Source organism: Temnothorax curvispinosus, unplaced genomic scaffold, assembly GCF_003070985.1.
Source record: "Temnothorax curvispinosus isolate PA1 unplaced genomic scaffold, ASM307098v1 QBEX01001334.1, whole genome shotgun sequence".
Lineage (NCBI taxonomy): Eukaryota > Metazoa > Arthropoda > Insecta > Hymenoptera > Formicidae > Temnothorax > Temnothorax curvispinosus.
The window spans coordinates 35,119-52,395 of record NW_020211114.1 but is presented as its reverse complement, the minus strand read 5'-3'; the positions used below and the strand labels follow the sequence as shown (position 1 = coordinate 52,395).

The 17,277-nt window shown below is 40.6% G+C and overlaps 2 protein-coding genes across 2 annotated transcripts; one reads left to right on the top strand and one right to left on the bottom strand.

Annotated features, from left to right (window-relative positions):
• Positions 1-814: 814 nt before the first annotated feature.
• On the bottom strand, positions 815-4,098 carry LOC112462636 (F-box only protein 42-like). The gene is made up of 7 exons (XM_025028525.1): positions 3,464-4,098; positions 2,996-3,339; positions 2,419-2,579; positions 2,204-2,334; positions 1,952-2,091; positions 1,540-1,676; positions 815-1,423 (listed from the first exon to the last, which is right to left on the bottom strand). The coding sequence occupies exons 1-7, from the start codon at positions 3,585-3,587 to the stop codon at positions 877-879; spliced, it is 1,584 nt and encodes a 527-aa protein (XP_024884293.1). The 5' UTR covers positions 3,588-4,098; the 3' UTR covers positions 815-876.
• Positions 4,099-4,530: 432 nt separating this feature from the next.
• LOC112462626 (eIF-2-alpha kinase activator GCN1-like) lies at positions 4,531-17,061 on the top strand. Its single transcript, XM_025028514.1, has 13 exons — positions 4,531-4,608; positions 4,696-4,798; positions 6,506-6,701; positions 6,785-7,127; positions 7,226-11,039; positions 11,700-13,185; positions 13,264-13,900; positions 14,065-14,409; positions 14,678-14,871; positions 14,948-15,159; positions 15,239-15,492; positions 15,654-15,875; positions 15,992-17,061. Exons 1-13 carry the CDS (start codon positions 4,594-4,596, stop codon positions 16,118-16,120), a joined length of 7,950 nt encoding a protein of 2,649 aa, XP_024884282.1. The 5' UTR covers positions 4,531-4,593; the 3' UTR covers positions 16,121-17,061.
• The last annotated feature ends 216 nt before the right edge of the window (positions 17,062-17,277 follow it).

Here is a 17,277-nt window from a genome sequence, read left to right as displayed (position 1 = left end):
ATTTGGAAAAAATTTGAAATCGTGCATGGCTTCGCATAAAACGCATCCGCAATCGAATACCAGATGTTCCAGTGGACGCTGTGTATTCATTAGAATATTAAATTATTGAGATCAAACATTTTACTTTCGTCAGTTTGTTTTACAAATCTTAAATAATTTTGAATAATCTTAAATTGTAGATAATACCACCAATCTCAAAGGAGTAAAAGATAATAAACCAGAATTTTATGCGAATTTTTTAGTGAGATTTTTCTAAATTAATCTATTTTTTATTTTTTATCTTTTTTTTTATTATTTATTAAATTTATTAAAATCTGACAGCCAAAATATAAAAAACATTAAAAATTACAACTTTTATTAATATTTTATTAAATTTTTATAACTCATTTATTTCCAAATGCAACTATATATAATCTTGCCGTAAAACGTACTGATTTTTATTATTAAATCCATTTTTTTAAATCTCGTAAAATATTTGCAAAGCATTATGCATTTACCATTTCTGAAATATGAACCATACATACAAATCAAACAAATATATAATTATATATACAATTAATAAATAACTTTTAAACTCTATATAATAAAGGCTCATAATATTGTTTAGTTTTATTTTTCATTTTTATTATTTTTGCCATATTTTTTGTACATATATTTAGAGTTCCTCATATCTTTTAATAAACATATTTAAAGTTTAAAGGCAAATTATGTAAATTGATTTCATATAAATATAATCAACATATGTTTCTTATCATTTTTTCTACATTTAATATTATACATTTATATTTAGATTATGTAGAATAAAAATAAAATCTTTGAACAAAATCGTAGTAATAACATAAAATAATATACTATTTTTTTAATTGCTTTTCAATATTAAATAACATATCGAGGTGGATTTATAAAATGGAGATCATTATACACTACAGAATCGTCTACCTCGGTGTGGCCTAATGTTGTATGTTCTTTACGAATACCTCCAAAAACTATCAGTTCTCCCCTTCCCATTACAAGAGAATACAGAATTCTCTCATCAGGCCCCGAATGATCGTTTTGCTTTAAGGGAATCCACAAAGCGTTGCAGTCATCCGAAAGAACATTGGTAATATCCAATACAAATATCGACAATGTGTTCTCAGCTTTTTTGGATACTTTCGTCAGCTGTGTCTTCTTATTTCGAATTTTCTCTTCCATCCTCCTTAGTGATTCTAACTGACGTTGTCTGTTCGTGTTCGAATTACCACGCAGAGGTTGATCGCGAAATGCGGCCATGCTCAGAGTATTATCACTGTAAAATGGTATTGTTTTTGGAATACTGGACGCTTGTGATGAAGCGTGTGCATTTTGCGAATGTGACCTGGAGAACGCTCCGTGCCGTCCATTTATATTTTCATCTTTGTCCACAGTAGATACGCTTCCCTGCCTAAAAAAATTCAATTGATTAATGATAACAGTAAAGTCCTTTTACAATCATTTGTCGATCGTGACTCTCTTTATAACAATGCTGTGTTTATAAATATCATTATAATTGCAACAGACCTTTCAGGCAAAAGATTTGACTCGCACAAACGTGATGAAGTACTCCTTTGACAGGCAACCTTTTTCAATGAGATACTCATATCACTTGGCTTGGTTTGACGTCTATTTTTGCTAAGTACAATAATATAATTTCCCACCTATGCAAATAATAGTATTATAAGTATTAAGATCTAGCAATGTACAGGGTGTTTCCAAAAAATGGCAATAAACTTAAAAGAGTCATTGATGTGATCAAACTGAACAACTTTTGTTAAATAATTCGTATCCGACGACGGTTCCTTAAAGCGCTAGGCGTCAAACCAATCTAACCCTTTTAAGTTTGTTGTCACTTTCCAGAGACACTCTGTATACGTAGTCTAATTATATTCAACAAACTTGCGGTTTTTTTTTTCTAAACTAAATTAGCTACTACCTTACAAGCTTGATGACACCAAATATGTGTTGGCGCCCACTCTGTATTGTGCATATTAATTTTCCTCCACGTCCAAGACACACCTTCCATCGTTAACAACCAAGCATCATTCATAGCAGCATTTGGTCCTGTGCAACCTCCTATATATTTCCCACACACAAGCATATAAATATTTAATTATATGTATTCTGACATTAATAAATGGAAATTTTATCTTAATCAAGATATAATCTTAAGAATAATTAATAATACCAAGCACAAGTAGATGCTTCTCCCCAAGTTCAATTTGCGACTGGCCGTAACGTGGCTGCGGCTTCAAATTTGATGTACTTTGCTTGTGCCAGGTATACGAGTCCAAATTTAAGCACCATACATCATTGGAGCTATAAAACAAACAATATGATGCATAAATATATGTACATGTTTTGTTTCTGTACGCGTGTAGAGATAATTTTACAAAAATATACCTATTATATCCATTGCAGACTCCGCCAAAAACGACCATTAAGTTCCTATGTATTGTCGCAGAATGTGCGGATGTTGGCGGTGGAGTTTCTAATGTGTTTATAGCAGTCCACTTATTCGATTTTATAGAGTATACATGTAATTCATTAAATAATTTCCATTGCTGAAAAAAAAAAAATTATCTCTTGTAATATATTTTATTATACAATACACGCATATTTTATTAACTTTCAAAGTCCCTTTTCTCGAAAACAAGGCTATATTGAAACATTTATTCTATTATTTTGAGCCATAAAATCATTCCGTCATACCACGTATTTCAACCTATATATATGCATCTATATATTTTTAATTATTATAATACAAAAAATTGTAAATAAAAGTAAGTAATACAAGTTATAAATAATATAATTTGTAACAAAACTTTTTTGTAACATTACAGTTCGGCTATTTATCTTCCACAGATCATGATTTGATTATATAAATTTAGTTAAAGAATGCTCTTATATAGTATCTAATTTTACAATATGCTTAGACAATATCTTAAAACTGAAGCTGGTCAGTTTCTTGAATAGTTACCTGATGCAACGGATATGGTGACGGATGAGACCAGCCTCCGAACAAAATCAAACTTTTCTTATAATAAAGCATAGTAGCACAAGCTTTAGGCGACGGATAGTTTCCCATGGTGATCGGCCTGACCCACGTCCTCGTGCCCAAATCTAGCTGCCATAAATCGTTGAATGTCGTCCATGTAGCTGTGCAGCCACCAAAGACGTACATGGAATTATCGTATATACAGGCAGAATGCGAGTGTCTCTTTCCAATGGTGGATATCCAATGCATAGACGGCAACGAGTTCCACAGCAAAGATCCAAAGGCGACGGACTTTTGAAAGTGAGCTTCATTGTGTTCTATCACGTCTAAATAAACGAGATAAATTATTAGTATATTGAGAATTTGCACCAACATACGTGCATAACGTATCTACACGTTGAACATACAAACAAGCGTGTAAGGAATAATGTAAAAGAAACGTGTATGTACTTTTAGTAGCGCGGTACCATCTTTTGCAAACGAGCCTGCACTCCTGGAGATCTCTGTAAGGCGGTATCAAGCTCAGGATGTACTCCAACAGCTCGTCGGGCAGATCATTGATTTTACATTGCATTTTGCATGGAGCAACGGTTACGAGGATGCGACAATAATCGACTGTACTTTGCGAGAAACTGATGTCTGGATCGGGCTCCTCATTTCCACGTCAGGATGGACAGAAGTTCATTCTTTAAAAGTACATTGTTTTTACGAAAGGGGTATCGCTGCGTAGACCTTTTTATTCGACGAACGTACACGTATCTCTCTCCTTTATCGTACGTGACAATTTTGATAGTTTCCACGAAATTTATGACGCTTCGTGATAGTGCGTGGGATACGTGTAATTCAAATTGGAGGAAAAAAAGAGGAATACGCTAAAAAATGCCTCTTCGTTGCACTGTTTTTTCGTCAACTGTCAGGCTACCAGTTTTACAGATTGAATATACTCGGCTAGACATCAATGTCAGGAATGTCAGGATGACTGTTGACTGTAGGCCTCGAATCGAAATAGAAAAAGACAAATGTATACGACGATTGAACAGCTTCTATTTCTATACTACATAGGTTCGTTCTTTCTCGAAGAGCTTCCTAACCTAACTGATGCACACTAAAGGCACTAAAGGTAAGTCCACAATAGGCGTAGTGAGCCTTTAACCGTAAAGGTGCCTTTTCACGTTGACGCTCGACCAACTCGACGCTATATACATATATACTCGAAAATTTCTTTTTTCGAGTATATACACATTTTTCAAGTTTGTTAAACGATGCATTTTGTCATTACGGCAATACGCAGACTGGCATTCGTTGAAAAATACATGCGTTCATCAATTAAAGGCTTATTAAATAAAATAGAAATAAAATAGAAGAAAAACCCGTGTGTTCTCTGCTAGTTCAGCTATTTGTAAATATACGTTCTCGAAACGTGCTGAAACGTGACAAGGGGGGGGGGGGGGGAGGGCAACCGGCAAGGTCGCCCGTTCCGAGTAATCCGAGTTCTCTAATCACACGCTCTATACTCTGCACAAACTGCGTGCCCGCGGTGAAGAGCGGCGCTTTATACGATCATTCCGGCTTTTGAAGAAATGGCGGATGTCGAGGTGAGCGAGTCACGTGGAATGCGAAGAAAATTCTCGCGTTACTCCGTAAACCGTCGCGTTATTATAAATCGATGTGTTTTGTTGTAGCTAGCAAAAGCTTTGAAGGACCTGCCAAATCGAGTTCAGACCGCCAGCAAGAAGGAGCGGCGTGAGATTCTGCAAAATGTCGCCAGCGTATTGTCAAATCCCGGTAAGGATGATCGCGGGACGGACACGTATTATTTTTTGATGAGAGATAAGCGACGCTCTTACGCGCGGCCGGGGTGACGGCGTTATAAAAATAAGGAGGGCGAGAGGGGGAACCGATCAGTTTTCGGAGCACCGACGTGATTTGTCTCCGCGACACTCGTGCACAGTTTTGGCAAAAACTGTCACAAGCTTATTGTTTAGAACAGTCCAGAGTCGTTTATTTACAATATTGTCTTTTAATTGTTTTACTAAGTATCTGTCTCCCTCTCAGTCTTGGTTCTGATCTGTCATAATTTATGATCTATCTGAAAGATTATATATAAATTATGTTGTGCACCAACAGAGGTTTCCATAACGCCAATGAGGTTTTAAGGTCAAAAATATTTCCCTTGAGCGCTGTCGAAAATATCTGACATTTTTCTGTGAAAATTACCTGGCACAGGTGGCAAATGTTTATCTAATTAAATATGTTTAATAGATTTTAATGGAATAATTTGCTGTAACTGTGTTGCTTTCTATGCGATTCAGTTTGACCACGCTAACGGGGTTTTAAGATATTTCCATCGAACATTTTCAAAGATATATTGACACGTTTTTGTGAAAATTACACAATATATGTAGCAAATATTAAAAAAATATGTTTAATATATTTTAATGAAGTAATTTGTTGTAACTGTGTTGCTTTCTATGCGATTCAGTTTGACTACGCTAACGGGGTATTAAAATATTTCCATTGAACATTTTCAAAGACATATTAACACATTTTTGTGAAAATTACATAATATACGTAGCAAATATATTTAAAATATATGTTCAATATATTTTAATTGAGTAATTTATTATAACTATATTATTTTCTATGTGATTCAATTTGACTATGCCAATAGAGTTTTAAAATAATTTTATTATTAAACATATCTGATATATTTTTGTGAAAATTACATAACACGCATTCAAGTAATTTGTTATAACTATTATTTTCTGTATGATACATATGAAGATAAATTAATATATATTTGTATATGTATATAAATATTACTTTAAATATATATAAATATTACTTTGGATTTGTTTATGTTATGCTATATATTTTTATTTAAATTTTCTCACATTAATCACGTAATTCGATGTTGATTGATATAATTTGATGATATCAATGAAAAATATTGCAGTTTAAAATTGAAGATTTCAAGTGATTTATTTCTCTCTATTATATAGAATTTTCTTTCTGTAATTTTAAAATCAAATTTTTATTTTATTTGTTATGTTTGACTTAGAAATAGGCACACACACATGTAAAATTTTATATTCTTGAAATAATATGCAGAATATTTTATAAAGATTCCTAGTTCAGAAATCGATTTAACATCTCTGTGCAGCACAATAGCACGTTCAATTCTTTGTCTAGGAAATGAATAAAAATCTCTTATTCATTATGTATGTAGAACTACTTAAATCATTGAACTCACGAAAATGACTACAACTTGAAAACATTTAAATATGTACAGATGAATCTTTTATCTCTGATATTAAATCTATCCCTGAAACGGATCTTAATAAAATAATTATAACAAAATTCTGTATATATGATTCGATTGACTTTAGGCAAAAATATTGTCACACGTTTACCCAAAAATACTGATGCCATTAAATTATGTTTATTAGGCTATATAAATTATTCACATATGAGATTCATTATTCATTACAGGCATCAATGACAAAATTGTTAATGGGATCTGTAAGGTGGTATCACTTACCTTACATAGATACAAGGATAGCGCTTCTCAGTCCTACGTGAGAAGCCTAATTGTGGAACTAATTAAGCAGCAACCAGAGGCTACCATCAAACATATGACAACTGTAATTTCAGAGCAAGCTACCTGGCATAAGAATGTGGTTGCGACGTAGGTCGAATCTGGAATTAATTTTCTATACTTTAGCTATTTACGTATAAATAACATTTTTCTAACAATGCTTTTTTTTGTAGCTTGAACACTGCTTTAACCGCGTATATCGCATTGAAGTGGTCAACTTTACTTATTTTCCATGGATATAACGAACGTCATATAACTCAAATGGATGAATATTTAGGAAAGCTCATTGAGGCACAGGCAAATTTATCTGCTGCGGCTTTAGCGTCCGCAGATAAGAAACTTGCCAACAAGGTGTATACGTTGCTCGCGCATGAATGGGTCGCTATTGCAAACATAGAGACTTATGTCGGACATTTAACAAAATTGGAGCTTGGAAACGGTATAATTATTCTGGCCAGTTTACTTATGAGATATTTAGTTGCGACGAAAAGAGATGATTTGGTGGAACAATTGAAGGTGAGCGAGATAAGAGTAGCACATTATAATTTCTAAATGTAATATATGTACAAATATCTATATGTGTATTTATGTATGTGTATTTTTGTAAATTTCAGGCAAATATGATAGACATTTTTATAAAAGTGACGATTAGCTGTAAGAAGAAACCGGATTTGTACGTAGTTGATGCAGCTGTGCCACTTCTTCGGAGATTGACTCACGAGGAATTCAAAACTCAATTACTTCCCGCTTTACAAAAAGCTATGTTGCGAAATCCAGAGATTATAATCGAATCAGTCGGTCACATTTTAAACGGGTTGAATCTCGACCTGAGCCAATATAGCCAAGAGATAAGTAAAGGATTATTTGCCAATCTACATTCTAAGGAGGATTTGGTGCGGGATGAGGCGGTTGAGGCGTGCCGCAAACTCGCTCTACAATGCTCCGATACGACGGCTTTGGAAATGTTGCTGTCATCCGTATTCGCGGTGTTTCACGGATCGGAGGGCAAACTCACGGTCGCGACTCATAAGATCTCCGTGCTGCAAGGTGCCGGCAATCTCAGCTACAACGTGGCTTCGGGCAATAGCGTGCAGAAATTAGCCGAGACGGCCTGCGAGCATTTCGTCAAGGTGCTCGAGACCGAGGTCCACGAGAAGACGCTGATACACGCTCTCGAAATGATGGCACTGTGGTCCAGGAAATTCTCGTCTAATGTACCAAAAATCGTCGTCGACGCCTTCAAGAAAGGTATGGCGGCGAAAACGTCGACCGCCGCAGTGCGTACCGCCTACATTAAGCTGTTCTTCTCGATTCCCGCCGCCTCGTACTCGGGAATAATAGCACCGATCCTCGCGCAGGCGATAACCAGAGCTACGCAGCAATGCGCGCAACCAACAGCGGTAACCGAAGGCCTGGTCGCTTCGTATTTGCTGCTGAAATTCGTCTTAGCTGACCAAGTGGAGAATGACAAGCAGAGCGTGCTGTGGAACGCGATAGACGAGCAAATATTCTTTTCCGAAAAATTCTTGTCGACCTGTAGCGACGATATTTTGTACCATCTTATGTTACTCTGCGAACGTCTTATCACTGAATTTTCCGACAAACTGAACGAGAAAGCTCTAACTGGGATTCATCGAGCAATCGTGTCTTGCGCCACTGCCCCAAATTCCGTGACGAGACAACGGTGTTTCCCGTTGGTCAAGAAAATCGTGACCGGTTTGAGTACGTACGGGCCGGCGCAGGCATTGTTAACGGAATTCAACAAATTTTTGGAAAATGTTAAGATCAAGTCGGAATCGGATAAAGAGAATAAGGAAGAAACCTCAATGGGAGAGATTACTGGCAGGTGTCTCGCCGATGGATTATTCGCCATATGTTCAGGTTCTTTCTTATTCGAAGCACATACCTTTCAAATGACCAGAGATGCTCTGCTTCCATCTCATCATCCGGCGCTGCTCAAAGCCGTGCCAAACTTATGGTTCAAGATCGCCAAGAACTACAATCTCGTACCAAAGGATTTCTTACGTACCTACAGCAACGAGGTGAGGAAGATGTTAATCCAGAATTATAAACCGGTGCCGAGCTATGAAAATGCGCTTATAAAAATCGTGTCCCTCGCACCGGACGCTTTTCTACCCGCGCTAGTATCAAACGTGACAAGTAAGCTTGACGATCCGGAGATCCTACGAGTTACCAAGGACGAATATTTCACGTATCTCACTCCCGAGGGAGAGCTCTACGATAAGAGCGTATTGCCCGTTAACGACGAGAACGATATCCTCAGTTCTATGAATATGAAGAGAGAAAGTAAAGTCTACTCGTTCAAGGAGCAGCAAGAGGAGCTTCAACTGCGGCGCGAGTTATACGAGAAACGGAAGAGAGAGGGTAAAATAAAGGAACCGAAGTTGACGCCTAAACAAGAGGAAACTATAAAGGCGCAGATCGCGAAGGAGAATGGTATTCGCAAGAGATTAACCGAGTTGAAAGCCAAGATAGATAATACTGTATCCTTAGTGGCGTGCTCAATACGCGGCAATCGGCAAGAGCTGTCTTTGTACTTAAAGGACCTTCTACCACCCATTTTGAAGAATCTAGGTTCTCCCCTGGCAGCACCCGAGATGTCGGAGCTTTACATATCTCTTCGGCAAACGGTGACGATGGATAACGGTGCGATTCTAGGGGACCTTATTGCTCACGTTACGCTGCGGCAATTGCAGCCGCAGTGTGATCTGGACCAAGCCTGGGAAGAGGAAAATCTAGACGTGGCGGTTAAAAGAACGTTGAATCTTATACACGCGGTGACGATCAAGAAGAAAGAGCTATTCACGGCGCCCGCGTTCTGTTACGTTTTTCCTTTCATAAAGAAGACTCTGACATCGTATAAGGACGAGGGCATGATCATACAGGGACTGCAATTGATTCAGGAACACGCCAAACAGAGAGGTAGTACCACCGATTTGAAAGACCTCAGACATCCCAGACTTTTGCCGCGCAAGCAAATGTTCGACTTGCTCATCGAGCTTATGGAGACTACCACAAGCCGAGTGCAGTCTCATGCGGTAGCGACCTTGCTGGACGTTGCGCAGTCCGGTAGCGGTCAACCGGGTGCGGCGATCGCCACCAGCGAGGACATAGACTCGTTGATCGGCGCATTACAGAATTCTTTGTCGACCGTGAGAGACGCGGCTCTTCGAGGACTGACGGTGATACGTCAGGCCTTCCCGTCCCAGAAGGAGGATCAGGATCAACTCAACAGACTCACCAGGAGAGTGTGGATCGCTCGGTTCGACGTGAATGACGAAAACAAAATCCTCGCTAACGAGCTGTGGAACGCGGCTGATTTTATCGCGGAAGCGGAGACCCTCTGCGAGGAGCTGATCCAGGATATCGCTCATCCGGTCGAACCGGTACAACAAGCGGCTGCGCACGCTCTAGCCCAGAGCTTGGCCAACGTGCCGCATCTGACGCCGATCGTGTTGGACAACTTGTTGCAATTGTATCAGGAGAAACTGGCCATGATCCCGCCAAAGCTGAACGATTTCGGCCGCGTTATTGAGCAGCCTATCGACACGTGGGGCCCGCGACGCGGGGTAGCGCTCGCCCTCGCTCAAATAGCGCCGCTTCTTACCGCCGAAACGATACACCGGCTCATCCAGTTCTTCGTCATGACCGGGCTCGGCGATCGGAATCAGTCCGTACGCACCGAGATGCTCACGGCCGCCGTCGCGGCGGTCGATCTTCACGGTAGCGCAAACATCGCGTCACTGCTGCCGGTTTTCGAAGACTTCATGGACAAGGCGCCGAAGATTGGCAGTTTCGACTCGATCAAGCAGTCGGTGGTGATCCTCATGGGATCCCTGGCGAGGCATCTGGATAAGAACGACCCGCGAATCAAGCCCATCGTGATGCGCCTCATCGCGGCGCTCTCCACGCCGTCGCAACAGGTGCAGGAGGCCGTGGCCAATTGTCTCCCGCATCTAACGGATGCCATCAAGGAGGACGCACCGAAGATCGTGGATAATCTAATGGACCAATTGCTCAAGTCGGACAAGTACGGGGAGCGTAAAGGCGCGGCGTACGGACTGGCCGGGCTCATCAAAGGTATGGGAATTCTCGCGTTGAAGCAACTGGACATCATGAGCAAACTGACCAACGCTATCCAAGACAAGAAGAATTACAGGCACCGCGAAGGTGCACTGTTCGCGTTCGAGATGTTGTGCACAATGCTCGGTAGATTGTTTGAGCCCTACATCGTTCACGTATTACCGCATTTGCTGTTGTGCTTCGGCGACTCGAGCCAGTACGTGAGAACCGCTACCGACGACACTGCCAGAGTAGTTATGAGCAAACTTTCTGCCCATGGCGTTAAACTCGTTCTGCCAAGTCTACTGGCGGCTCTGGAAGAGGACTCGTGGAGAACGAAAACAGGTAATTAAACTCGTCACATTCGTTCTGGTAGTAAATAAACTAAAAGTATTTTTCTATTGTAGAATTAATCTCGCATAACTAGATTTTATTAACTTTTTGTGTAGCCTTTATTATTTTTGTATTTTTATGCATGAGACTTCGTCGATGGCAATGGTGCAGTCTTTTGAAGAAAAGGAATCGTATATGTACCTTGGCCTCTTCCCGATTTTATTTTTGCAATTTTTATGAAAAAGAATTGTAAATTCTTTATTGAAGGACCGAGCTTCATTTTTAAATTTATTTATTATTGTTTAGTTATTGTTAGGCTGCTCAATAAGTTTCCTGTTACATCCAAAGAGATGCAGTATCACAATTTGTTTATCCTCAATTATCTTAGGATGAAGTTTATATTTCAGATACTTTCTATTACAGTTAGATATTTTTTCATTTAAAATTCCAAAAGTTGTATGTATGCAGGATCGCAATTCTAAAAATCAAATCCGAATCTTTTGCTTGATAGTTTTGGCACTGAGATGTATCCAGCATAATGATTATTTTCTCGATTTCCTAATTGCTGGACGATGCTCTAGTACAATTAAGGAACGATATTATTATTTATCTTGAAAATAAAACAGAAGACACGTTAAACTGAGATTAAAAATTCATTCACCTTATTTTCAGGATCTGTCGAGTTACTTGGCGCTATGGCGTACTGCGCACCGAAACAGTTAAGCAGCTGCCTACCGAGTATCGTCCCCAAACTGATAGAAGTACTTAGTGATTCCCACACGAAGGTGCAAGAAGCCGGCGCGGAGGCGCTCAAGGTTATTGGAAGCGTCATCCGTAACCCGGAGATTCAAGCCATTGTGCCGGTGTTGCTGAAAGCCCTACAGGATCCCTCGCACAAAACCGCTACTTGCCTGCAAACGTTACTGGATACGCAATTTGTACACTTCATCGATGCTCCCTCGTTAGCTTTGATCATGCCCGTTGTGCAGCGCGCCTTCCTCGATCGTTCTACGGAGACGAGAAAAATGGCCGCGCAAATCATCGGCAATATGTACTCCTTAACGGATCAGAAAGACCTGACTCCGTATCTGCCGACTATTATCCCGGGTTTGAAAACAAGTTTGCTCGATCCAGTGCCCGAGGTACGCAGCGTATCGGCGAGAGCGCTGGGAGCGATGGTGCGAGGAATGGGCGAGTCCAGCTTCGAGGATCTCTTACCTTGGCTGATGCAAACGCTGACCTCCGAGACCAGCAGCGTCGACAGATCCGGCGCCGCCCAGGGTCTCTCCGAGGTGGTGCGCGGACTGGGTGTCGAGAAGCTTCACAAGCTCATGCCGGAGATCATCAGCACCGCGGAGAGAACCGACATCGCTCCCCACGTGAAGGACGGATACATCATGATGTTTATATACATGCCGAGCGCGTTCACTACGGAATTCACTCCGTACATAGGACAGATCATCAACCCCATCCTGAAGGCGTTGGCCGACGAGAACGAATACGTGCGGGAGACCGCATTGAGGGCGGGACAACGTATCGTCACTCTTTACGCCGACTCGGCAATAATGCTGTTATTACCGGAGCTGGAGAAGGGCCTCTTCGACGACAACTGGCGTATTCGATACTCGTCTGTGCAACTGTTGGGCGATTTGCTTTACAGGATCTCCGGTGTATCGGGCAAGATGTCGACCGAAACTGCGAGCGAGGATGACAACTTTGGTACAGAACAATCGCATTATGCCATTATAAATGCCTTGGGTGCAGAGAGACGGAATCGTGTGTTGGCTGGCTTATACATGGGTCGGTCTGACGTGGCTCTCATGGTACGTCAAGCAGCTCTACATGTCTGGAAAGTAGTGGTCACGAATACGCCGAGAACGCTACGAGAAATATTACCAACGCTGTTCACTCTTTTGCTGGGATGTTTGGCGAGTACGAGTTACGATAAGAGGCAGGTGGCCGCTCGGACGTTGGGCGATCTCGTTCGGAAATTGGGAGAGCGAGTGTTGCCAGAGATCATACCGATCTTGGAGAAAGGTTTGCAGAGTGACCAGGCGGATCAGCGCCAAGGTGTGTGCATAGGCCTGTCGGAAATTATGGCAAGCACCAACAAAGATATGGTGCTGACCTTCGTCATCAGTCTCGTGCCAACGGTGAGGTGAGTACAATCGTTTTATGAAAATGTCGATCGAAACACGTGATCAAGCGTTTAAATAAAAGAGTCGTACTATTTCAGAAAAGCGTTGTGCGACCCGTTGCCGGAAGTCCGTCAGGCGGCTGCTAAGACTTTCGACGGCTTGCATTCCACGGTGGGCGTTCGCGCCCTCGACGATATATTGCCGGCGATGTTGACGCAATTGAACTCGCCTGACCCGGCGGAGGCGGAAAACACTTTGGACGGTTTACGCCAAGTGATGGCGATCAAGTCGCGCGTTGTACTGCCGTATCTAGTCCCGCAATTAGCCTCGCCGCCAGTTAACACGAAAGCACTGTCGATACTGGCTAGTGTGGCAGGTGAAGCATTGACAAGGTTCCTCCATAGGATCTTACCAGCATTACTCACTGCTCTTTCCAGTGCTCAAGGAACGGCGAACGAACTGCAGGAGTTAGAATATTGTCAGGCTGTTGTTCTTTCCGTCACCGATGAAGTAGGCGTCAGGACTGTGATGGATCAGCTGATGGAGGCAACGAGAGCCGAAGATCTATCGAAACGGCGTAGCGCCGCGACGTTACTTTGCGCATTCTGTCGCGACACTCGCGCCGATTACAGCCAGTATGTCCCGCAATTGCTCAGGGGTTTGATTCATTTGTTCACCGACGAGGACAGGGACGTGTTGCAAATGAGCTGGGAGGCGCTCACAGCTGTCACCAAGGTAAGAATGGAAATGACTCGCGATAACACGGATGCCAAGATCAATATTATCTATAAAGGAACGTGTGAGAAGAAACGTTGAAAATAATTTATATCCTGAGAATTCTTAAAGTAATATTAACATTAATATTAATTGTTTGCTTTTAACCGTTGTACTTCTTGCAGACTCTGTCATCTGAACAGCAGATAGCGCACGTACAGGACATTAGGCAAGCCGTTCGGTTCGCAGTATCCGACTTGAAAGGCCAGGACTTGTTACCCGGATTCTGCCTTCCCAAGGGAATCACGCCTATCCTACCGATCTTCAGGGAGGCCATACTGAACGGTTTGCCGGAAGCAAAGGAGCACGCAGCTCAAGGACTAGGAGAAGTTATAAAATTGTCCAGCGCGGCTGCATTGCAACCGAGCGTAGTGCATATTACTGGTCCGCTTATCCGAATTCTCGGTGATCGTTTCAACTGGAGTGTTAAGGCGGCCGTTCTCGAGACGCTTGCTATATTACTTGGAAAGGTTCGTACAAAATTAAAAGATAATGGATGCGTTCCGTTTTACGCATAATAATGGATTATTTATTCTTGTTGTTCACCAAATGTTAAACAAGGATAAATAATGCATTATGCGCATCATGCGTGAAACCTATAGTTTTTGTCAGAATTTTAGGCTTTATATTATTATGCGATTTGCGAATAAAAAGAAGAAATGTTTGCACATAAGACATTCAACGTCCAAGTCGCAAAAGTTCTTCCGGTTCGAAATTATTGATTTATCTTGTTTATAGGTTGGCGTTATGCTGAAACAATTCTTGCCGCAATTGCAAACTACATTCTTGAGGGCGTTGAATGACAGCAATCGACAAGTCAGATTGAAAGCAGCTTATGCTCTTAGCAATCTGATTGTCATTCATACACGTGTCGATCCCTTGTTTACTGAACTTCACACTGGTATCAAAACAGGAGATGATCCAGCAATAAGGTAATCTTTATGAATCTACAGATACTTTTTTCGAGTTTTGGAACGCATTACAAGAATTTTATATTATTTGGAACAGGGAAACGATGCTGCAAGCTCTCAGAGGTGTACTGACCCCCGCTGGCGACAAAATGACCGAACCGATGAAGAAACAAGTATTCGCAACGCTCAGCAGTATGCTTAGTCATCCGGATGATGTAACGAGGAACGCGGTCGCTGGTTGTTTCGGCGCTCTTTTGCGATGGTTAACCCCGGAACACTTAGCGATCGCATTTAACGATCACCTCTTATGTAAGTTCATGAAGAAGTAAGAAGTAAGGCTCAAATAATTAATATACGGCACTTACAAAAATTATTTATATTCGATTAGGTAACGATACCAATGCTGACTGGGTGCTAAGGCATGGACGATCGGCTGCGCTTTTCGTAGTATTGAAAGAATCACCTACCACGGTATATAATCCTAAGGAAAAGGATCGTGTTTGTGCGGTGATACTCTCATATTTGGCTGCGGACAGGGTGCAGATTGTCATGAACGGCGTACGAGCCTGTGGATACTTATTTCAGTATCTTATGAACGAATCGCTGCCAATACCGCAGCAAATTTTGTCGCCTTTTGTGAGGGTAAGCTCTAGAAGTACATTTGTCACGTCTATTTGAGACTCGAATAGATTGCTCGTGATATTTAAAGAGGCGCAGCATGAAACATTTACATGTCAAGCGGGATAATAATATTTTATAATGTTAAACCAATGTTAGACCTTAACAATTGCTGCAACTTTCAGTCGATGAATAATAACAGCAACGACGTGAAGCAATTGCTCGCTCGAGTTTGCATTCATCTTGCGCGTAACATACCACCTGAAAATATGTCACCCGAACTGCTCAGAGCCCTCTTGCCGATGTTGGTGAACGGTACAAAAGAGAAGAACGGATATGTCAAGGCGAACAGCGAGCTCGCACTTATCGCGGTGCTTCGGCTGAGGCAAGGCGAAGAAGAACATCAGGTTAGTTGCTATCTCCCAATCGGTTTCTTTTCTAAAACGGTTTATTTAATTTTTGTGAGGTGATTGCATCCTCTCTCCCATGTAATTAATTCTTTCTTCATGTTGTCATCTTTCAGCGCTGCATGGCTTTCTTGGATGCTGGCGCAAGGGAGTCTCTGTCCGACGTGGTCAGCAAAGTGTTGCGTAAAGTGCTCTCTCAACCGGAGGGCAAAATAGAGGAATTAGACGATACGCTACTCACGTGAGAGCTATTGTACTTCCCGCGGCTTATTACGCAATATACCCGTTCCAATAATCGTATTACCCGTCATTATTCGCCCGACCCCTATAAAGAAGAGTTTTATCGTTCATGTATCAGCTGCATTATGAACAAACTAGCTCGTTCAGCATTGTATCTCGATAAACAATTAAAGAGCGTGAAGCGGAACTGTCTAATAAGATGTCCTGAATATATAAAACGATTCGAACCAGAATTGTACATACTTTTACGAGAGACGTTTTCTATGATTCGTATAATGACCGTCTGACATCTAACGATCCCAATGTCGATAATCGCACGAGCGTTTTCCCACTTAAGAGATCAGAGATGACAGTCGGAATCTATTATCGAGGCTTTATCTGTATTGGTGATGTAAGATTCATTATTTAAAAGCTGTTATTTTATATTTACGGTCATATTTATATATAAACAGTCACACTTCACGAACTTATAGACTCTTTATAGACTCAAAATGGTTGTATGTACTATGCTTACGCTATATCAAAAATTGATCTTTTATTTACCGTAAGAAAAAAAATATTTTATGAAAGTTTAATTGACTCGAGGAAAAATAAATAAAGCCAGCTCAATGATTCGCTCGTGTAACTATTACGAAATGAGGCTGTACAGAAACTGTTTGCTTCTGTTAGATTTATTTATCTTGCTTGTATTTTCTTTATTTTCTGTATTTTTTCATTGAACGTATATTAACTCGATCGTTCGCGTTAAGCTGTTACTATCAGAAGTAGTACCGTTTATTTTAGCAGTATAGTTGTGTATTTGATAATTCCTTTAGCAGTTAATATTGAGAACGAAAAAGAGTGCAAGATTAGCGCAAGGTAATCGAAAAGGCGGGGAAAATGCGTAATTTCTTAATGTTACCTTAAAAAAAATTGTTATATTATAAATTAATTTTGACATCTCTCACACAACATTTCTTTTATATAAATGATTTTTTCCTTTATGGCGAAAGTATGACGAAATGAAAAGCGGCGGAAAATAATGAAGAGAGGTCTTTTAAAAAATTATAGAGAAAAAATATAATTAAAAGAATAATATAAAACATTAATTAAATTCAATTAAAACGATGGAAGTTGAATATATATCTATATCAGCGATGTTGTTATTCATGCAAATATGAAA